We start from the raw sequence: 23,193 nt of genomic DNA, 5'->3' as shown, positions 1-23,193 counted from the left end.
TCCAGGGGCCTCACGTCCCCCGGTGAATACCGTTTGACTCGTCTGTTAAGTGTTCTTATCCCAAATTACAGTAAGAAGAAGGAATAGAGGGTGGGAGGCAACTCGGAGGTGCTGGATACGCTGACACCATAGATTGAGGCAATGATTTCATGTCATATACTTACCTCCAAACTCATTAAGTTGCATACATTAATTATGGATAGGTTTTTCTATTCAATAAAGAAGTTTTAAATTTTTTAAAATAAAAATAAAATGAACTCTTGGCTACCCTTAGAACATTCCATAAGAAAATTCTCAGCACTGAAAATACTCCCAAACCTTGCATCCCCAGCCACACCTGCTCTAAGCCACTCTCCCGACAGCCTCTGGGAGTCAGAGAGGAAGCCTGCTTAATATGAGCAGAGCAGACTTTGAATTTTCACAGCCACCATCTCGAAAACAGTGTCACTGCCTACCCCCCAGTTCTTGTCACAAATTAGGTAGCATCTTTGTGCGCCCCTTTCCTTCCCCATCCACTGCACCAGCACCGGCACCGGGGCTCTCCGACAAGGAGGGTCTCCGGGCCCTCCGCCTACTGAGACACAGCCACCCCTGCTCTGGGCCTCACAGGCCTCCCAACCAGCCTCCGGTCCCAATCTGTGGGCAGGGAGTGATCTCTAAAAACCTTACTGTGATTGTGTCTCTCTCACCGTGACGTGTAAGACTCTTCATCCTCTTCCCTTTGCTCTTGGCTGTAAAGTTCTTCTCGGGGAGGCCCTGCGTAATGGGCTCCTCTCTCCCCATTTGCAGTTTGCTCACCAGGCCCCCGCCCCCTCACACACACACACACACACACACACACACACACACACACACACACACACTTTCTTAAACGTGGGAAGCCCCGCCCAGCCTCTGGCCTTTGTGTTGCTGTGTCCCCACCCCAGCTCTTGGCAAGGTGGCAACTTCACATTCTGGGGTTCAGCAACAAGAACTCCCAGGTCACTGTGGCAGACATGGCCTCCCCAGCCACTTATCACCCTTTCACTTTCTTCAGTGAACTTATCACAACCCAGTATTTTCTTCACTTCTTGCAGCAAGTAGGCGCTAAGGTGGAGCCCATGGCACCACCTGTGGCATGCATGCCCTGTGGGACCCTCTTCCGGGGTGTGGGTGGGCCTGTGATTGCTTCTAACCCACAGAACATGGCAAAAGTGGCATGATTACACAAGAATGCGACATCGCCTTGCTAAGAGACTCTCTGCCTTGGTGGCTTTGAAGAAGCAAGACAACCTGTGTGCACTGCCACAAGAGAGGGACTGTGGGCCTCAACCCCACAGCCACAGGAACTGGATGCTGCCAGTGACCATGTGGGCTTGGATGTAGATCCTTCCCCAGTCGACCTCAAATGAAAACCCAGCCCTGGCACACTGTGACTGCAGTCTTACTAAGCGCCCAGCAAAGCCATTGTTAGGGTCGCTAAAGAAGGAACCCATGATGCCAAAGGGGTAAAGATTTATAAATTTACTAGAGGCCTGATGCACGAAAACTCATGCAAGAGTAGGCCTTCCTTCTCCCAGCTGCTGGCACCGCCTTCCCTCTGGCACCCAGGACCTGGGCTTCCCTCCTCTGGCTGCCAGCAGGCACTCAGGACCTGGGCTGGCTTCCCTCTGGCCCCAGCTTCATCAGAAAGGATGTCCGAAAGACATCCGATCTAATTAGCATATTACCCTTTTATTATTATAGATTAGGTCATCTGGAAATCCAAATGGGCTGAGCCTCAAAATGGCAGCACCCAGGGATGGGGAGTCAAGAGATTTTAAAGGACTCTAGGTGGGCTTTTTCTGGGCAGAGAAGTCTCTGGGCAAGTCTGGAGGGGAAGGATAATGTTCCTCGAAAGTGGAATGTGGTCTAAGGGAAAGGGAATGTTGGTTGTGAAGTGGCCTAAAGGTCAGTTCCCAGGGGAGGGGTATGGATTCAATTATTTAATCAGACCTAACATTCCAGCCTTTTTGTTTTCTGGAATAGGGACAAAGGTCACATCTTCTGTAGTTACTTCCTGCTGAGGGGGGGACGTTGATATCACAGGGAGATGGATTTTGCTTGTAGTCAGCTGGAACACTGTATAGATTCCTCCTGGTTGGAGGGAGGGGTTGCAGCAGCATGATTTCCCTGAGAGACTGGTTGGTGAAGGTTCAAAGTGGTCCTGAAGATGAAAAATGGTGCAGAATTCATGGACCAAAAACAAGGATGAGGAATATGAACATTAAAGGTCCTATGAAGGGAAGTAGCCAGGTATACCAGTTTATATTCTTTAGCGAGTAGTCCCATGAATTTGATTAACATTCACTATTCTTTGTGGCCCTTTCTGTTAATTTTGGGCACTATCCCTGACTAGGCCAGATTCATTGACATAAAAACATTAAAATTTTGAAGACAATGAACTGAACTAGAATCTAACATTCATAACTGTGTGTATGGAATCTATTGAAACACATTTCCCCTCTAAAATCACCCTTATTTTTATTAAAGAGCTAAACAAGACCAAATTTATTCACTGCATTAAGTCTAGTTACAATTTGGCCTGATTGTTTGCACAAACACAATAAGGATAGCAACTGATCATATAGGCTTTTTAAAAACCTGCTTTGCTGGAATCTCATAATTGTGCTTTAATTAGCCCCTCAGGCAAAGAAGCTGAGCCATCTGGTTGCCATTGGGTTTGCCTGCAATACCTGTAGACTTGGTGAATTCCTCAAGTTCCTGAGTTCCCCAATGACGTCTTGAGGTCCCTTCGTAGCTATCTCTCAGGAAAGCAACCTTCATTCCTTACCTGGAAAGACTGCCATGAACCATGTTGCGTGATACAGCAAGGCACCAGGTTTTTCAATGTTAGTCTAGTCAAACAGAATCAATACCCCTCCCCTGGGAACTGACCTCCAGGCCACTCCACAACCAACATTCCCTTTCGCTTACCAGCGGTTCTCAACCTGTGGGTCGCGACCCCTTTGGGAGTCGAACGACCCTTTCACAGGGGTCACCTAAGACCATCGGAAAACACAGATATTTACATTACGATTCATAACAGTAGCAAAATTACAGTTATGAAGTAGCCACGAAAATAACTTTATGGTTGGGGGTCACCACAACATGAGGAGCTGCATTAAAGGGTCGCGGCATTAGGAAGGTTGAGAACCACTGGCTTAGACCATTATCCTTCCCCTCCAGACCTTCCCAGAATCCAGACCCACCCAGGGAATTCTCCACCCAGAAAAAGCCCGCTGAGACTCCTTTGAAACCTCTGACTCCCCATCCCTGGGTGCTGGCACCATTTTGGGGCTCAGCACATCTGGTATCCAGACGACCTAATAAAATTTATTATTCTTTACCCCTTTTGGCTTCATGTGTTACCCCTTCAGCAACCCTAACATTTGGTACTGAAACCTGGGAGGGTTCCACAGGGAAGGGAGCCATCGCCCGGGCATTGGTCACCCTGAGTTTGCTTCTCGGGGAGCAGTAGGTAGCAGCAGCTCGACCTGGGCTTACCTCCGAATCCTACTTGGGCGACATGATCACCGGCCTCCATTAGGTCTCCCTCCCGTATGGGTCCTCTCGAACCAGCCGAGGAGGACGCCAGATCGGGGACCTCTCCTTCCCATTGCTGACCTGCCACTCAACACCAGCTCATTTCATCTCTGGTAAGTGACAACTGGATCAACCCTCCAGATCTCTGATTTGCCATCTCAGACAAGAGACGTAGCACTAGGCCAGAAATCCTCTCCAGTCCGGCCTTGGCCCAGGGACCAGGTCCCCAGTCTTCCTCTCAGGGGACGCCACCACACAGATCAGACTGTCTTCCTCCCTCCGGAGCCTGACTGGACAGCTGGGACGCCTCCCTCAGTCTAGCTTCCCGGGTCTCCCTTTGTTGCTTACCTCCTCTTCCTAATATACACCATGGGGAATTCTTTTTCCATCGCCTGCTCCCACCCTCCACCCCCCAAAAAAACCCACTCCTTTAGGATGTCTCCTCCATAATCTTAACACACTCGGCCTTTCCACAGAGGTTCAGCCAAAGAGCCTTACCTTCTATTGTAATACCGCCCGGCCACAATATAAATTAGACCATGATTCACACTGGACTGAGAATGGAAATTTAACATTCTCCGGGTCTTAGACAGTTTCCAATGGGAAGTGGTCAGAGATCCCCGACGTCCAGGCCTTCTTTACACTCTGTAATGGTTCTTCTCTGTGTCAAACCTGCTCTACCTATCAAATCCTACTTCTCCACTCAAAGCCCCTCCTGCCAACCCTGGACCTTTCCACCCTGAGGCTTTTGATCTGTCCTTCCCCAACCGTCAGGTCCCTCAGACCCTTCCTTCGACCCTGACAGCCATGCCAGAACTCCTACACACAGAAAACGTGAGACTGTGTTCTGTTAAGTCCATGGTTTGTGGTAAGTTGAGACCCCCGAGCCCACGGGGTAGACACTCACATGAAGGAAAGACACATTCCATAAACACTCCCTGGCAATGTCAATGCCCCGTTTGGCAGGAATGGGCAGCTCTTCGCTAGTACAGGGGAAGGCATTTTAGTGACAGATGTGGCTATCATGAAATGCTGACAGGTTTCCAAAGTAAGGCCTTTATGGCCTACTGTGGCACACTGCCCACATCTGTTTTTGCCTGTCTAGCAAACATTTCCTTTTCTTCTGCCATTCCTTTGTGAGCCTCCCCCCATCTGTCTGCACCCCAGTACCCCCACCCTCTGTGGGACCAGTGGAGCTGACCTTCCCCCTCCCCGGGTTCCTGAAGAGCATGCCCCACCCAGCCCTGCCCAATCAGCACAGTCCATCCCTGTCACTGGGATTGGTCCAGGGTTGCTCACATGACCCAAGTCTGTCTAATCAGAGACAGACCCGAACACCTGTGTACTATTGGAAAAGAGCAGCCTCCTAGTCCAGCACAGTGCTACCCGTAAGGCTGCTGAAAGCCAGAGCTGCTGGGCGGCCATGAGGGAGGGCCTGCGGAAAGGCAGCTGCTCCGAGGGACGCCGTGCTGAGGCTGAGGGAGCCTGGGCCCAGCAGCGTCTGAAGACCGAGCCCCGGGCTTCCCAGGGGAATGAACCCCTCCCCCTCAGCCTCCCATTTTTTACGCCACTTTGAATTGAGTGTCTACCACTAGCAACTAAAAAGCCATCTTACCAGGATCTGCCATGAAATCGACAGAGAACAAGGGGGCCTGATGTCTAAAGAGAAAGGGAATAGAAAGTAAAAAAAGAAAAAGAAAAGAAAACCTAAACAAATATTTATTGAATAAAATGCCACAGCAAATAAACCACTGAAGTAGAAATACCATAGAATTTTTAAAAATTCTGTAGTCCTTTAGCATTTTCATAGAACTTTTTAAAAAAATGGCTTAACAGGACAAGTTCTTTAAAACAATACAAAAGTATCAAGTGCAAAGAGTAAAAGCACTTCACAGGAGTCAGCCGTGGATGCTATTCCCTTAGACTTTTGAAAAAATGCTCTTGACTATAAAATTAAGGTTGTTCTAACTTTGAGAGTCCATTATTGTCCAATGTTGCTGTTCTTTCTGATAAAAAGCTAATAAAACAGAAGAGCTTGCTCTGTTTTGGATATTTCTCACCCCCACTCTTGTTTCAAATGAGTGGAGAAATAAACAGCTTCTCCCATTTCTAAAAAAAAGAAAAGGGAGAGATAAAAAACAATCCACATTTGCCCCAATTTGGGCCCTTGGACACAAGACTCTTGGGTCAAGTCAACCTTGGGGTCCCATCACCAGGCTCTAGGGGCTCAATCTGCCAAAGTCAAGTCTGCCTCACTGGGGATAAGGGGTGAGCAGCCGAGTAGCTGAGCAGGGCAGTTCTCACAGGGCCACTGCAGGGCCCTACAAACAAGCGACAAGGCAGAGGACACATCCGAGGAGTGCTGACTACCTAGCACCCTCTGCGTCGTAATCCCAGTGGCATGTATGCTCCAGCAACCCTCCAAAGATGACTGGGAAGAGGCTCCGTCAGCCCGTCAGCCATTCCTGGTAGGGCCCCTGCAAGCCTGCAGACTTCACGGCCGGCCGGCGTCGCCGCTGGGGTTCTGTGTCAGTGGTCTGTTCGGTGATGAGAGGAAATGGTCAGCGCTAGGGCTTCTGTAAAGAGCAGGGCTGAGAAGTACACAGCTGAATAGGTGACATTCTTTAATAGTTTATTTTTAGCTGCTTGCTGTCACCATACCAGATTTGGGCTACGGCAGCTTTACAGGTGAGGAAACCGAGGGCACAGGAAGTTAGGATGGCTACGTGGAGACGGGCTGATGGCCCTTTCCCTTTCCTTATTTGGACATCGTGCTTTCCCTATTGTTGCCCGTGTCCTCACAACAATCCAGGGAGAAAGGTAGAGCAAGGAGTAACCTATCCTACTAGATACAGAGCCAGGGCCCGGCACAACCTGAACGTCCGGGCGGATGACCGAACACCAGGCCAGGGTCCCAGCTGGTGCGGCGAAAGTCAGTCCCGGGTCCCAGCCACCCGCAGCGTGGTGGTGGGAGGGAGCTGTGGGAACAGAGCCATGCTGCCATCGGACTAACCTCTTGGTCCCTCCCCCTGGCCCACAGGCCCGGGGAACCAGAGCCATGTTGCCATGGGACTGGACCCTATCGGAGGGGCCCTGGATTGTGAGAGTGTGCAGGCTGGGCTGGGAGACTACCCCGCCCCCTCGAGTGCACAAATTTTCATGCACCGGGCCTCTAGTTTTACCAATAAAGCAGGCTGAGCCCTGGCCTGGTGGCTCAGTTGGTTATGCTTTAACCGTTAGAGCATTGTCCTGATATGCCAAGGGTGCAGGTTCGATCTCTGATCAGGGCACATACAAGAATCAACCAATGAATGCATAAATAAGTGGAACAATAGATTGATGTTTCTCTCTCTCTCTCTCTCTCTCTCTCTCTCTCTCTCTCTCTCTCTTTCTCTCTCAAGTCAATACATTAAAAAATAAAACTGAGAATAGATAAGTTTAACAGCTTATTCAAGATCACACAGCTAAAGTGGTAGAGCTGGGATTCAGACCCTTATCTTCAGATTCCAATTAATTGACTATTTCTTGATGATTCAGCACCAGGGAGGTGGGGGAGAAGAAACAGGTGGGTCTGTTTTAGTCCCTGTGATCCTGGATCCCATAGATAAGTTGAGACCCCCGAGCCCTGAAGTTACTACAGGGTCAGCAGCACTGCCCTTGGAAACTCAAGTTTCCAAGGGCAGTGCTGCTGACCCTGTAGTAACCTGGATCTATGGGTTATCGCAGAACTTGAAGTAGTCTTGCCAACTTGACAATCCCATCACACACCAGCCTGGCTGACAAACACATTCCCAAGGTGCATCTCCTCGCAGGATTTTACTTCAGGAGCTGAGAGAACGAACACTCCATCGCCTGCCCTTCCAGCTTGGAGCGCCCATCTGACAAACGCCAGCCAAGGAGGCTGGTTGGGGAGGACGGAGAGAGGTCCTGGGAAAACCTCACTTACTTGAGAGAAAGGGCAGACTCCGCCGTTGAAGGAACTCAGTTTGGCTCCCTTCACCTGCTTTGGACGTAGCTGGTGCAGCCAGAGCCTCAGCACCTTCCTGTGGTTATCAGGTGACCACTGACCGGCTCTGGATGGCGGCACCCACAGCAGGTCTGTGATGACGCCGGAGGGCCTGCGGGAGCCCGGGCGCCTCCAGCTTCTGGTTAGGCCATAAAGTCAACCCATCTGTCCAAGCTGCTATCTGCTTTGGGTTTCATGACTTGACAGCCAGAGCACCCCACCTGATAACGGAGGGCTGGGAAGGAACCCTGGCCCCCCTTAGGGGAGCTGTAAGGAGGCCAGGCACCTAGGCCCCGAGATGCTCTGCGAGGAGCTGGTCCTCCTCAGGCTGATGCACAGGCGGCCAGTGGGGCTCCTCAAAGGCTGCCTAGTTCCATAAACCCAGCTGAGAGTCTTGTTTCCTTTTTCACTTTTAAAAATTTAATTATGTTATCTTTTGTTTTAGGGCCAAAATTCCATTTGCATCATGAAATAAAGTGGGCAGTTCCTCTCCCCCTGCGCTTTGGATCATTTAACAAGAGAGGCAGCTGTCTCTTGAGTTTTGAAGCATTCACTAGTGCAAGGGCTTCCCGCGGACAACTATTTTCTTAGTAGCGTAACACACGTCCTTTTCACCCTCATGCTCCATTTCCCCCAGTGTAACTGGAAGAGCCACGTGACTCAATGAACCCATATTCTCCAATGACCAACCAAGTGACCAACTCGTGCATGGTTGGAAAAAACTACTGAAAGTACGAGAGACCAGTGGGCTTTAGTGTAACGAAGCACTGCAGGTCCTGACCGCGCCTTTCTGTCCCGGCACGGATGAGCCCCCACAGGCCCGTGCGCTTGGTGAGCTGCCTGCGGTGAAACTGGCTTCCTGCACCATTTGGCTTAAAGTCTCCGAACTTAGCGATGACTTGAAGTGAGAACTTGCTGACGAAAGTTCCCATTTCAACTGGCCGTGAAGAGCTACACTTCCCCAGCTCGGTGCTCCAGCACAGAGCAGGCCTGGCCATCTGCGAAGGCGCCTCCTCGCCTCAAGCCCCGGCCCAGGGCAGCACACAGCAGGGCCCCAAGCACCGGCCCAGGGCAGCACACAGCAGGGCCTCAAGCACCGGCCCAGGGCAGCACACAGCAGGGCCTCAAGCACCGGCCCAGGGCAGCACACAGCAGGACAAGAGCACTCAAGCACCGGCCCAGGGCAGCACACAGCAGGGCCTCAAGCACCGGCCCAGGGCAGCACACAGCAGGGCCTCAAGCACCGGCCCAGGGCAGCACACAGCAGGACCTCAAGCACGGGCCCAGGGCAGCACACAGCAGGGCCTCAAGCACCGGCCCAGGGCAGCACACAGCAGGGCCTCAAGCACCGGCCCAGGGCAGCACACAGCAGGACCTCAAGCACCGGCCCAGGGCAGCACACAGCAGGGCCTCAAGCACGGCCCAGGGCAGCACACAGCAGGGCCTCAAGCACCGGCCCAGGGCAGCACACAGCAGGGCCTCAAGCACCGGCCCAGGGCAGCACACAGCAGGGCCTCAAGCACCGGCCCAGGGCAGCACACAGCAGGGCCTCAAGCACGGCCCAGGGCAGCACACAGCAGGGCCCCAAGCACCGGCCCAGGGCAGCACACAGCAGGGCCTCAAGCACGGGCCCAGGGCAGCACACAGCAGGACGAGCGCAGGCACACGGACGAGGACTGCCCACCCCTCAGGGAGACGCTAAAGATCTCTGCAAAGTGGGGGCCAAGGCCACTCACTCCTTCCGTTTTGTATGGGAAACGTAATTACTTCTCCTCAAAGGAATTTTGTTCTTTTTAAATGAATAAATATTTTTCAAATTTCTGCTATAATTTCCATTTGAATAATTATCAATACACTGAAACCACATAAACACAAATTCTCCGAAAGACTCATCATTTTAAAGAAAGTAAGATGGGCCTGGGAACAAAAGTGTGAGCACTGCTGCGCGGAGAGTGCGAGGGTCCGAGCGCCTCGCCTGGGAGCAGCCCTGACTCCGTCTCCGCCTCTCCAGGGCCAGCCCTGACTCCGTCTCCCCCTCTCCAGGGCCGGCCCTGACTCCGTGTCCCCCTCTCCAGGGCCAGCCCTGACTCCGTCTCCCCCTCTCCAGGGCCCCTGACTCCGTGTCCCCCTCTCCTGGGCCGGCCCTGACTCCGTCTCCCCCTCTCCAGGGCCGGCCCTGACTCCGTCTCCCCCTCTCCAGGGCCGGCCCTGACTCCGTGTCCCCCTCTCCAGGGCCGGCCCTGACTCCGTCTCCCCCTCTCCAGGGCCAGCCCTGACTATGTCTCCCCCTCTCCAGGGCCAGCCCTGACTCCGTGTTCCCCTCTCCAGGGCCGGCCCTGACTCCGTGTCCCCCTCTCCAGGGCCGGCCCTGACTCCGTGTCCCCCTCTCCAGGGCCGGCCCTGACTCCGTGTCCCCCTCTCCAGGGCCAGCCCTGACTATGTCTCCCCCTCTCCAGGGCCAGCCCTGACTCCGTGTCCCCCTCTCCAGGGCCGGCCCTGACTCCGTCTCCCCCTCTCCAGGGCCCCTGACTCCGTGTCCCCCTCTCCAGGGCCGGCCCTGACTCCGTCTCCCCCTCTCCAGGGCCGGCCCTGACTCCGTCTCCCCCTCTCCAGGGCCGGCCCTGACTCCGTGTCCCCCTCTCCAGGGCCGGCCCTGACTCCGTCTCCCCCTCTCCAGGGCCGGCCCTGACTCCGTGTCCCCCTCTCCAGGGCCGGCCCTGACTCCGTGTCCCCCTCTCCAGGGCCAGCCCTGACTATGTCTCCCCCTCTCCAGGGCCAGCCCTGACTCCGTGTCCCCCTCTCCAGGGCCGGCCCTGACTCAGTCTCCCCCTCTCCAGGGCCCCTGACTCCGTGTCCCCCTCTCCAGGGCCGGCCCTGACTCCGTCTCCCCCTCTCCAGGGCCAGCCCTGACTCCGTCTCCCCCTCTCCAGAGCCGGCCCTGACTCCGTCTCCCCCTCTCCAGAGCCGGCCCTGACTCCGTCTCCCCCTCTCCAGGGCCAGCCCTGACTCCGTGTCCCCCTCTCCAGGGCCAGCCCTGACTCCGTGTCCCCCTCTCCAGGGCCAGCCCTGACTCTGTCTCCCCCTCTCCAGGGCCAGCCCTGACTCCGTCGCGGTCTCCCCGTGACTGTGACCGACAGGGCGGGGGAGGAGGTGGCCAGGGGTCTCTCTGTGGCTGCTGGCGGTGGTGGCCGCGGGCGGTGCTGGGGGCTGCGCCTGTGGCAGAGCATGTGCAGCGGGAAAGGCGTGGACGCAGAGGCGTCAACCTCACTAAGCCAAACAGACCAACATTTCTTCTTTCTCCTTCAAGGCTGACCGCGATCAGCACAAGGTCCGAGAAGCCTCCTGCAACTGCAGGGATACCCACGAGGCTCGGGGGCTACTCTGTGGAAACCAAACTCAGCGTCTCGGTCCTGAGAGCACGGGCCATACTAGCCCACTGCCTCCTCTTGTAAGTAAGGTGCTTTGGAGCTCGGCGACACTCATTTTTGTTTGCTTATTGTCTGTTGCCTTCACAGCACAGCACAGAGCTGAGTGGTTACAACCCAGACCACACGACCTGCCTCGTCTGAAATGCGCTCTCTGGCCCCTTATAGAACGTTTGCCGACCCCTGCTGTAAAGTCATTTTACATCTCGGGTAAGAGGCTTTAAGTTACCTGATCTGGATCTGAGTCCCTTCCCTGCCACTTGGTGCTGGGACCTGGCCTCATTCTCCCTGTTGCAAAATGGGCTAGTGGGGGCTGTGGGTCCCTGGCCCAGAGCAAGTGCTCGGGGGTATTAGCTACACGACCAGCTCAGCAGCTGAAACGAAGCACAAGGGTCAATCCCACTGGGAACTCAGATTCAAAAATCCTCAAGGACAAAATCCAAGCCTAAAGAGAAATCCCCTGGGGACCCCTAGGATAGCGGCCCATTACAGGGGTGAGGTCACGGCCCGCCGGTCCCCCCAGCAGCGGAATGTCGGAGGGGGCGCTGTCCGCGCACAGGCCCCGGGGAGGCTCAGCCTGAGGAACGGCTCCAAGCCTCAAGCTCAAGACTGACACGAGGTGAACAACAGGGACCAAGACAGACGTGGCTATTCCTCCTTCCTCCCAGGAAAGCACCTTCATTTGAGTTTCTGTAAATTAATGAACATCTGTTTAAAGGAACTAATCAGTAGATACCTCCTAGAGTTGCCATGACAACAAAATAATTGTCGTGTGGGTGGACGAGAGCGACAGTTTTGTTTGAAACTGCGCTGTAAATCCCCACGGGCGGCCCGATGAGCACAGGGAAGTGTGCTTCCCACGCGGTGGGGTGGGTATTCTGTGAAAACCCCCATGGAGAAGGCTAGGCTATTGCACGGTAGCTATTTACCTGGGAGAGAGCCAGGAGCTGATGAGGCTGGACATCGCCACGTAGGACACGATGATCGTCCCTGACACGGACAGTGACACGAAGCCCAGGACGCAGAGGACGCAGAGCAGCGCGACGCCGCCCACAGAGAGGACCAGCCCTGGGGGAGAGCTTGGTTAGGGCATCACCACACACAGCTGCCAGCTGCCAGCCCCTGGACCGCTGTGTCTAAAAAACAGTTAACTCGGACTTTTTTAAGCGAGAAAATACGTTTTTCATAAAGTGGGATCCGTGAGGGAAACGCAGTACCAGCTCCCAGGGAGGGCCGGGCTCTCAGAGCAGGCATGCCCGAGGCTGATGCTAGTTAAGCATTCACCGCGACCTGGGGCCTCTGGAGCTTTAGTTCCACCGTCTGTGAAAAGGTAAAATGGTAAATGCCTCCGGGGTGACCTGACAACACATGACTTGCCACAGGTGTGATGGACGGTGGCAGTGTCTGTCTGCCCAGCTTCTCCTTGCCCCTCATAGCAAAACCCCCTTTCCAATGTAGGACTAACAACATGGCAGAGGGTACTGGCAGACACGCTGGCCCTGGCCTCGGGAGTAGCGAGCAGCCCCAGCCTCATCCCCCGGGCCTTGGTGATGGTCTATAAACAGGATCCAAACAACGTGCTGCCTTTTCCTACGACTTACAAAATCCTAGGCCGGCGTCTCTGAAGTGCAGCCAATAACCACTGTATCAGAATCAGAAGCACTGGGAGGCTGGCTAAAAATTCAGATTTCTGGCCCTAGCTGGTGTGGCTCAGTGGATAGAGCGCTGGCCTGTGGACTGAAAAGTCCCAGGTTTGATTCCTGTCAAGGGCACATGCTTAGGTTGCAGGCTCGATCTCCCTCTCCCTCTCCCTTCCTCTCTGAAATCAATAAAAAATATATTTTTTTTTAAAAATTCAGATTTCTGGACCCTACCCCAGACTTCATCTCTGGATGAGACCTGAAGTCATCATTTTCACAAAGCAGGACTCATGCACACTCAAGTCCGAGAACCACTGCTCTAGAGGCTTTGCACATGCTGTTCCTCCTGCCTAGAAAGCGCTTCCCTACCCAGAGGAAACGAAGTCATCACACATCTCCCAGCCCTGCCTTCCGTAAAGCTTTGTATGATACCACCACACTGAAGGGGACCCCATCTTTCTCTCCAAATTCACTTTGTTCCCGTACTCATTCATCCCTCCACCATTCATTCACTCGCCCACCTGCCCATCAGGACTTACTGAATGACCACTCTGCCAGAAGGCAATTAGCTCGTCGCCCACCATGCTACCCTCTTCAAGTATAACCTGCCTCGTCCAGTCCCCGGGGCAGGGAAACAACGCCGGGTGCTCTTGGCTCTGAGAAGCCACAGCAGGGACTGCAGGTGACTGCCTGGCCTACTGCCAACCAGCCCTTTGGCTAGTATGTTGTGGCTTGTGATCTGACTGAAGACACAACGGAGCCAAACAGATCTGCTTTCCCAGTAATTCTCACTCGGCATCACAGGGGGAAGCGGAGAGCGGCCCGGGAACTGCAGGAGGAGCAAGGCGGCGGCAGGCTGCGCGAGGGCCTCTGTTGGACAACAGTCCGCATTCACGGAGAGGCTACCTGCCTGTGGACGGTGCTAAGCACTTCCTGAAATGTCCGCTTCAATCCTCACCACAGCCCTCTGAGACAGCATGCAATCTCCCTGCCTGACAAATGAGGACTCCGAGGCTCAGGGAGGGTCTGTAACTTGTCCAAAATTGCACGGGGAGTGCGAACTTTAATGCAGACTCCGAGTCCGTGTTTCAGCTGCTCTGACAAGCGGCCGTGGTCCACGTGATGCTGACAAGAGTAGGGCCCTTTGACCAGCGTTGCAGATGCCCAATAAACAGTGTTCTCCCAACTGAGTCATTTCCCCAGGGCCAAATAACTGAGCAAGTACCTTCCAGTAACATGACTCCCACAAAGGCAGCCAGGGAGGTAAGCACCACGAGGAGCAGGAAGAAGCCAACAGGGACGGCCGACATCACAACGAACACCAGCAAGGTGAGGGCCGCAAAAGGATGGCGGTCCAAGTACTGGCCCACTGGAGACTTCATGAAGGCAACCACCTGCGGGCAGAGAAGGAAGAGCCAGGATCGGATGCACGTCTGACGCCCGCGCTGCGGGAGGCACAGCAGCCGCACGCTGGAAGGCTCCTAAGGAAGCAATAACAATCCTCCCCAGAGGGGACCCTCACACCCACAACCGAAGGCGACTGGAAACACGGCAAGTCTGAGGGCCCCACCCAACCGCGAGCCCGGTGAGCAGACCCCAGCACATGTGTGCACTGGCGTACTTCTGTCATCTGCCCCCGCTGCACACTGAGGCCAGAGGCACAGAGGTCAGGTCCCAGCTCACCCAGACCACCTGCTCGCTGGAAACGCAGCATCTTGGCCCTGCCCCAGACCCCGGCGGCAGATGCTGCTGGTTAACAAGAGGCCCGGCTGCCCGGCTGCTCTGTGCACCCACTAACGCTGGAGCAAGGCGGGACTAAGGCGTCATCTAGAGCCACACACCTTCCACGTGGCTCAGTGGAGGCAATCAGAGCTAAATCCCTTCTCTCCTGGTCAGCTGCTTTCAACGACTGCCACCTCGTTAGGAAAAGAGCCTTTACGTCATCACCTGGACATCACCACTGGCCACAGCCGGACGGCTACTGCAGCGTGGGCCGCATCAACAAGCGGTTCTTCCTCGCCAGGAGCAGGGACCGTGTGGTCCAGCTCAGCAGAGGAGGACTGCTGTCACTCACAGCCCGCCCAGGATGGGCCTCTCTCTCCGTAGGCCGCACGCCAGCTCTCTCCTGGAACTGACATGCTAGGTCCTGCTCCCTTGAAAGGTCCCCTCATTCCAGAACTCTTCCCAGTAAAAACGGGTCCTTCCTCTGCCTCATTCCGAACCCAGCAGCTGAAATGAAGACACAATTCAAGCTCCAGTGGTCACAGGCAGCACGGCCCAAGCCTCATGTGCCTCTACAAGCCGCTGTGGCTTGTGATCTGACTAAAGAGGCAACGGAGCCAAACAGATCTGCTTTCCCAGTAATTCTCACTCGGCATCACAGGGGGAAGCGGAGAGCGGCCCGGGAACTGCAGGAGGAGCAAGGCGGCGGCAGGCTGCGCGAGGGCCTCTGTTGGACAACAGTCCGCATTCACGGAGAGGCTACCTGCCTGTGGACGGTGCTAAGCACTTCCTGAAATGTCCGCTTCAATCCTCACCACAGCCCTCTGAGACAGCATGTAATCTCCCATCTGACAAATGAGGACTCCGAGGCTCAGGGAGGGTCTGTAACTTGTCCAAAATTGCACGGGGAGTGCGAACTTTAATGCAGACTCCGAGTCCGTGTTTCAGCTGCTCTGACAAGCGGCCGTGGTCCACGTGATGACAGTGATTCAACGGTGGGAGCTGAGCAGGCTGCAAGGCAGGAGGCGGCTCAGTCTGACGGGGACTCCCTCTCCTTCCCCAGAAGAGGCCTCAGGAGAGCTCTCACCCTGCCGGGCACAGAGGGCACACTGCCACTGGCCACCCTGGCCAGCTGCTCCTGCCCACAAAAGCTGCCAAGTGGTGGCTCTGCAGCTTCTCCAGCAGAGGGAACGGAACGGTGCAGGAAGCCTCTGGCTTAGACTGCCCAGCTCTGCCCTCCAGGACGCAACAGGAGTCTCCTGGGGGTGGGGGAGCTGAGGGCGAGGGACGAGGCCATGAGAGGGTCCCGGAGTGGGCTGGCCCCTGGAGCTGTCCAGGCCCCGTCGCACATATCCTTAGGAAGCCCCCAGGCCTACTGACCGCCTGATCGGTTCCCCCGGTTCTTCCTCGGACAGTCCAGTGACCATGGGAGGGCGGGTGAGGGTGAGCTCCAGGTGCCAGCAGGGTTGCTGTCGAGCACCTGAAATGTGCTTGTGTGACTGATGAACTGGGTTTTTAATTGACTTTAAATTTAAAAACTGAAATTTGATTCAGTCATTGGAAAGTTTTAAATTGCATTTCAAGTAAGTCAGTTGTGTCTCAAATAAATTTTCAACTGAAAATTTTATGAAATCTGAATAGAAATAAAGTATTTTCAATAAAATTTTAACATCTGAATTGAATGCTCTGAGTATATGGAAAAAAAAGATGTAAAATATCGCACTAATGATTTATACTGATTACTGGTTGAAATTATGTTGTTTTTTGATACACTAGGCCAGTGGTTGGCAAACTGCGGCTCGCAAGCCACATGCGGCTCTTTGGCCCCTTGAGTTTTTAGCAAAGGCCAGCTTAGGAGTACCCTAATTAAGTTAATAACAATGTACCTACCTATATAGTGTAAGTTTAAAAAATTTGGCTCTCAAAAGAAATTTCAATCGTTGTACTGTTGGTATTTGGCTCTGTTGACTAATGAGTTTGCCGACCACTGCACTAGGCTATATAAAATATATTATTAAAATTAGTTTCACCTGTTTCTTTTTATGCTTTTAATGTGGCTATTAGAAACTTTAAAATTATATACTTGGCTCACTTCCATTGGAAAGTAAAAAAAAAAAAGGAAGAAAAAAATAGGAAGCAAAGCGCTGGCTTTTGAGCAGGATCGTGAGCAGGACAGTAAAACCATAATCTGAGAAGGGTGGGCCTGGCAGTCGTGTGCAGGAGGCCATCAGGGAGACTCGTGGGAAATGGCACAGCCCGCGCTGCTAGCTGTGGCTGCCGGCCCTGAGCGGGCGGCAGAGGAGAGGCGTATGGAAGCGGATGACGGAAACTTCGAGGGGACTTGCTGGGGATCCAGGAGAAGAGCAGGACTGTGTACTTCAGTCCTTAAGGAATCTACTTTTTCTCAGCCTCTTCTGCATCTGGGGCCTACAATTAATATTAATTCAATAAACATGTTAAAAGAAACTACTCTGCCTCAGGGCTATCTGACACACGTCAGGGCTTCCCCCACGGGTAATCTAGTCCTCTGGCCCAGCGGTCGCCAACCTTTTGGACCTCGCGGACCACCGGTTGGCGACCGCTGCTCTAGCCCAAATCCAGTCCATCGACCATGGCTGAGGACGGAAGATGAAGAAGGGAAGAAATGCCAGGAGGCCAGAGTTCATATGCTGTAATGTCTAACTCAAAGGTGGGTGGAAACATGAAAGAAGACACACCATATGCCTGGTCAGTGTTTGGCCTGTAGCAAGTGCTCAGTCAAGGCTGGCTAGTATACGTCTCTCCAGCAGCTGGACTGGCAGAACTGCCACCACTGAAATGGGTGCAGTACTTGCCCTGCTTTTGTGACTATGCACAAAGCAGCAAGCCTTGTCGCCTAACACACACATTCCCAGCCGAGGTCACACTCGGTGGCACATGCCTTCTGGTTTCTGCTTGCTGAATAACTGTCCTTTTCATGACCCGTTTAGTGCCATCTTTCTCCCCACACTTTCATGAGTGTGTTTTTTGTTGTTGTGGTGATTTCACCATTTAAAATGGCACCCAAGTATAAGAAGGCAGCATTGTGACTTACAGAGAAAACAAATGTGTTAGATAAGCTTCATTCAGGCAAGAGGTATGGGGCAGTCTGCTGTGAGCTCACTGTTAATGAACCAACCATACAGCTTAAGCAAGGTGTCTTTAAACAGAAATAGCAATACAACAGGTATGTATTAATCGTGGATGGAAGTGCTGTGACCAGGAGTTTGCCAGAACCTAATCCTGTATTTCCCTAGGAGCAGAGGTCCAGAATTTGCTAATTCCATGCTGCAGGTAACTTTATAGGATACAGCTAACACATATAATGAGAATCAAGTGTAGAAGGTAGATGAGTTAACTTTTAGTAACAAGAGTTCCAGCCTGCTGCTTGTCCAATGGAAAGAAAAGCTGTCTAACTGTAGCTGGTGTGGCTCACTGGATAGTGTCGGCCTGCGGACTGAAAGGTCCCGGGTTTGATTCCGGTCAAGGGCACATGCCTGGGTTGCAGACTCAATCCCCAGTGGGGGGGGGGGGGGGGGGGGGATCGGTGATTCTCATCATTGATGTTTCAATCTCTCTCTCCCTCTCCCTTCCTCTCTGAAATCAATAAAAATATATTTAAAAAAAAAAACAAAAAGAGAAAAAGAAAAGCTGTCTAAATCCAGAGTGCCTGCAGCATTGGACAAGTTGAGAAAGGGTCTCTATAGAGTGTATTACTCCAGATCACAAAGTGGTATCTTCTCCAACAGACGGCAGTGGGGCTGTGCTATCCAGCACAAAGAGAGGTCACAAAACAGTTCATTACCCAACATGCATATTTTTATGGGCATACTAGAGGCCCAGTGCACGAATACGTGCACGGGTGGGATCCTTCAGCCTGGCTGACAATCAAGGCCTATCAGGGGACCAGCTAGCTGGTGGAGGGGCCGCAGGAGGTTGGTCAGCTGGCCCCCCCATCAGGGCCGATTGGGGGGTCCAGCCAGGTGGGTGGGGGAGGGGCCACGGGAGGTTAGCTGTGGTAGCGCACTGACCACCAGGGGGCAGCTCCTGCGTTGAGCATCTGTCCCCTGGTGGTCAGTGCACATCATAGTGACTGGTTGACCGGTCATTCCGGTTGTTCCGGTCATTCCGGTTGTTCCCGTCATTCGGTTGTAAAGGTCGCTTAGGCTTTTATATATATAGACTAAAGGCCTGGTGCATGAAATTCGTGCACTCGATGGGGGTTGTCCCTCAGCCGAGCCTGCACCCTCTCCAATCTGGAATCCCTTGGGGGATGTCCAACTGCTGGTTTAGGCCTGATCCCACAGGGCCTAAACCGGCAGTCGGACATGACAACCCTCTCACAATCCGGGACTGCTGGCTCCTAACCGCTCGCCTGCCTGCCTGCCTGCCTGCCTGATTACCCCTAACTGCTTCTGCCTGCCTGCCTGATAGTGCCCTAACCACTCCCCTGCCAGCCTGATTGACACCTAACTGCTCCCCTGCCAGCCCAATTGCACGTAACTGCCCTCACCTGCCAGCCAGGTTGCCCCTAAATGCCCTCCCCTGTAGGCCCGGTCACCCCCAACTGCCTTCCCCTGCTGGCCTGGTTGCCCCTAACTGCCCTCCCCTGCAGGCCTGGTCCCCCCTCAACTGCCCTCTCTCCCCTGCAGGTCTGGTCACCCCCAACTGCCTTCCCCACTGACCTTGTTGCCCCTAACTGCCCTCCCCTGCAGACCTGGTCCCCCCCCAACTGCCTTCTCTCCCCTGCAGGCCTGGTCACCCTCAACTGCCTTCCCTTGCTGGCCTGGTTGCCCCTAACTGCCCTCCCCTGCTGGACATCTTGTGTTGGCCATCTTGTGACCACATGGGGGTGGCTATCTTGTGACTACATAGGGGTGGCCATCTTGTGCAAGGGCATGATGGTCAATTTGCATATTACCTCTTTATTATATAGGATTGCCCAGAAAAAAGTCTAGAAGGACATATAACAAAATGTTAATAATGCTGTATCTGGGAGCTGCTATTATTTTCCTGACAAAATGCTGAAAGGCACATAAAAGAAAGCTATAAAGATAAATGCAGGGAAGTGAAATATACTATCTGAAGTCCCATCACCATTGAATAGCTACTGAACCCCTGGAAAGTGGCTAGTTCAAAGTAAGATATGTTATGTAAAATGCACACTGGATTTCCAAGACTTAGTATAAAAAAATAGTAAAGCATCTAAACAACTTTTTTCATTAATAATTTTTATAATGATTACACGTTGAAATGATATTTTGGGTATGCTAGATTAATAACATACATTACTAAAATGAATTTCTTCTATTTCCTTTTAATTTTTAAATGTGCCCACTAGAAAACTTTACCATTTTTTTAATACTCACCCATGGATATATTTTTCTATTGATTTTTTTTTTTTTTTTTTTGAGAGAGAGAGAGAGAGAGACATTGACTGGTTGCCTCCCATACGCACCCCGACCCGTGATCAAACCCGCACCCACCCTAGGTATGTACCCTGACGGGAATCAAGCCCACAGCCTTTTGGTGCATGGGAAGACGCTCCAACCACGGAGCTACCCGGCCAGGGCCGCCACTAGAAAACTTTAAATTACATCGGTGGCTCACATCACATTTCTACTGGACACTGGGTTTCTGATGGAATACTGAACTCAGACCTCCGACTGTGGCCCTCGTTTTCAGGGGAATAGATAAGCCCACATTAACAACAAAGCTAACGAAAACCCTGGCGTCTGTGACTGGACTGAGAGCAGCCTGTCCACATCCCGTGAAGAACCGCATTGTGCGGGGCGTGGTCCTGCGGCTGGTCTGTGAGGTGAACCTGGACGTGTTGTACTGTGACTCTCAGAAGTCTCCTGAAATTCACGGTGGCTTGCAAGTCCTTCTTCCCCCTCTCCTCCCTCCTACTGCCTGGAATGTGGCTATGATGGCTGAGGCTAGCCATCTTGGACAAGGAGCTTGAAGGTCACAAGTCAGACACGGCAGAGTGGTAAGCTACAAAGATTCCTGACCTACCTCCAAAGTTTTTCTACTTGAGAGAGAGCTTTCTACGGGGTCTAAGCTAATGTTACCCTGGGATTTTCCATTACGCATACTGATTGGAAACTGACCTTCGAGTTATTCTGGACAGATTCTATGAGCAAACACAGCTTCCTCTGCAACTCCTGCAAGTCCTTTGAGGTACTTGGGGTGTCCTCTTTGGCCATTCTGCAACACACTTTGGTCTTTTAGGGATTAACTCTTCCACCAGCTGAATCTCTCGTCGCTCTGTCTCTTGTTGTCACTGGAGGAAACAAAAAGTTTCTTAAACCATCAATGATCTCAGCAACTGGTCCAACAATAGCTTCTACTATCTTCACACATTGATGGTGGGTAAGCAGATGGAGGGTAACTTGGCAAGATCTATCAAAATTTCCAATTGCACACACCTTGATCCAACACTTTATTTTTCAGACACTTGAAGGAAATAATAAAACAGGCATATCACAATGTACCAAAAAGATGTGCAGTGAGTATATCCCTGATTATAATATACTAGAAATTCGTGCGGGGTGGGGGTGGGGGTGGGAGAGGGTGGTCCCTCAGCCCGGCCTGCACACTCTCCAATCTGGGACATCCCTCTTGCAATCCAGGACCGCTGGATCCTAACCGCTCACCTGCCTGCCTGTCTGATAACCCTTAACCACTTTGCCTGCCTGCCTGCCTGCCTGCCTGATCTCCCCTAACCCCTCTGCCTGCCGGCCTGATGCCCCTAACTTGCTCTCCCCTGCTGGCCTAATCATCTCTAACACTCTCCCCTACCAACTTGATCATCCGTAACTGCCTCTGCCTGCCAGCCTGACCACCCCTAACCACACTCCCCTGCTGGCCTGATTGCCCCTAACAACTATGCCTTTGCCCCCGCCACCGTGGCTTTGTCCAGAAGGACGTCCAGAAGACGCCTGGTCTATCCAGTCTAATTATCATATTACCCTTTTATTAGTATAGATAATTAATAGCAAAACAATGGAAAGAAGCTAACTGTCCATTAGTAGGAAACTGGTTAAATAATGACAAATTCATACAACGGAGTGTTGGACAATCATTAAAATGATAATGTAGCTATTTAGTGACATGAAATATGCCTATAAGTGAGAAAAAATTATAAAAGACTTCATGGTTACATACATATTTTATGTACATATCCCACAGTAAAAGGTCTAGAAGGACATCTAACAAAATTGTATGGGTGTTATCTCTGAGAGCTTATGTACAAAATACTGAAAAGAAGATAGAAGAAGCAAGAAAGCTGAATGTACTATTTCAAGTCCCATTGCCCTCCCCCCCCCGCCAAGAAAACCTTCCTCAAACAACAACGGTGGCCAATTTCTGCATTTACTGCTCACACCAAACTCCCAGCCGCCTGCCCAGAACCATCCTCGGATCTCCTGTGGGGGAGCCTGGCCGCGATCACACGCCGACTGACAGCCTGGCATTCCCGGGACTGCCCCATCGCACATATTTATTTTTTGTTGAATATCCCACACGTGTCGGGCAGCTGTTAACATCCACAGGGTCAGGTGGCACTTAAAGCGCGTGTAATCGCCGCGGCGGGAGAGCCTCTGCCATCCCGGGCCGCGGGCCCCTCCGCCGGGGCGGCCTCTGAGCGCGGCCGGCGGGTCTGGAGTTGGGAAGTCCCCAGCGCCGGTCTCCCCGATCCCATTTCCGCAGCCACAGAACAAGCCCAGCCCCCAACTGGTCTCCGGCTGGGAACTCCAGGCCACGGGACCGGTCCGGGAGCTCCACGGGCGGCGGGCGTGGGTGGGAACGCCGCGGGCCAGGGCCGCCGGCCGCCCGGCCTCCCCCGCGGAGCCAGCGCACAGAGCCACCCGCCCGCCATCGGGGGAACTGCCACCCAACCGCCCCGGGAGTGGGGGCTGCGCCGGGCTCACTCAGGCCCCTCCTCGCTCCGCTCCGCCTCCGAGAGGCCGGGGGTGGCGCCCGGGGGACCGGATCCCAGGGGAGGGGCGTGGTGCCGGCGGCGAGGCGCTCGGCCCGGAGGACGGACTGGGAAGGAGAGCTCAGGGGGAGCGGGGAGCCCTCCAAGACTTTGGGGGGCTCTGCAGTGACCGGAGGGGGATCTCGGGAGAGAAGCGGGACCCGTGAGACTCCTCCACCAGGTTCCCCAAGTCGGGCGGGTCTCGGGGTGGGGCGGGGCTGGCAACCCTTTCACTCAAACCTGGCAGGTGTGGGGCCGCGGGGGGAGCTGAGCTCCCGGGGTCCGGGCCGCGGAGGGGTACACTCACCTTCTCCCCAAACTGCTGCCGGCGGCCGCGGGCCGGGCACCCAGGGCCTTCTCAAGCCGCGCCCCAGGCTCCTCCACCCGCCTGCCCGCAGGGGGCTCTGCCAGCGCACACCCGGTGCCCCCGCAGGCCTGCGACTTCCCACCGGGTCCACCCGCCACGGCAGCTGGAGCCCAGGGCGGAGCCGGAGAAGGAAGGGACGCGCAGGGGGGGCGGAGCGTGCTGCCCGCCCCGCCCCCGCTCCCGCCCCGCCCGCACAGGGCCACCCCCTCCCGCCCGCCCCCGCCCCACGGGGCCCCGCCCCCGTCCGCTCAGGGCCCCGCCCACTCAGGGCCCCGCCCCCTCCCGCTCAGCCCCCCCCCGCCCCGCCCCCGCCCGCACAGGGCCCCGCCCCAGGCTCCGCCCCAAGCCCCGCCCCCGCCCCGCTCAGGGCTCGCCGGCGCCTGCGGTGCCCTGGGCAGAGAGCTTTCCCGCCCACCTACTCCCAGCCTTTAGGAACCAGAGGTCCAGCCCCCAGAGGTTTACAGAGGAGG

The 23,193-nt window shown here is 54.0% G+C and overlaps 1 protein-coding gene across 7 annotated transcripts; it reads right to left on the bottom strand.

Moving 5' to 3' along the window:
• Positions 1–5,265: 5,265 nt before the first annotated feature.
• On the bottom strand, positions 5,266–22,860 carry LDAF1 (lipid droplet assembly factor 1). 7 transcript variants are annotated; one of them, XM_054714388.1, is made up of 6 exons: positions 22,664–22,860; positions 20,489–20,661; positions 13,861–14,029; positions 11,925–12,063; positions 7,511–7,682; positions 5,266–6,101 (listed from the first exon to the last, which is right to left on the bottom strand). In XM_054714388.1, exons 2-6 carry the CDS (start codon positions 20,582–20,584, stop codon positions 6,012–6,014), a joined length of 666 nt encoding a protein of 221 aa, XP_054570363.1. In that variant the 5' UTR covers positions 20,585–20,661; positions 22,664–22,860; the 3' UTR covers positions 5,266–6,011. The 7 variants fall into 7 exon arrangements, 6 of the variants coding, with proteins under 6 accessions (XP_054570363.1, XP_054570364.1, XP_054570365.1 ...); XM_054714389.1 differs by lacking the exon at positions 22,664–22,860 and adding an exon at positions 14,477–14,864 and having other exon boundaries at positions 20,489–20,545; XR_008555737.1 differs by lacking the exon at positions 7,511–7,682 and adding an exon at positions 11,225–11,369 and having other exon boundaries at positions 6,018–6,101; positions 22,664–22,858.
• Between the last annotated feature and the right edge of the window lie 333 nt (positions 22,861–23,193).

The sequence above is a fragment of the Eptesicus fuscus genome, chromosome 4 (assembly GCF_027574615.1).
Source record: "Eptesicus fuscus isolate TK198812 chromosome 4, DD_ASM_mEF_20220401, whole genome shotgun sequence".
NCBI lineage: Eukaryota > Metazoa > Chordata > Mammalia > Chiroptera > Vespertilionidae > Eptesicus > Eptesicus fuscus.
Note: the sequence above shows the minus strand (reverse complement) of the source record. Positions and strands in the feature narration are given on the sequence as shown.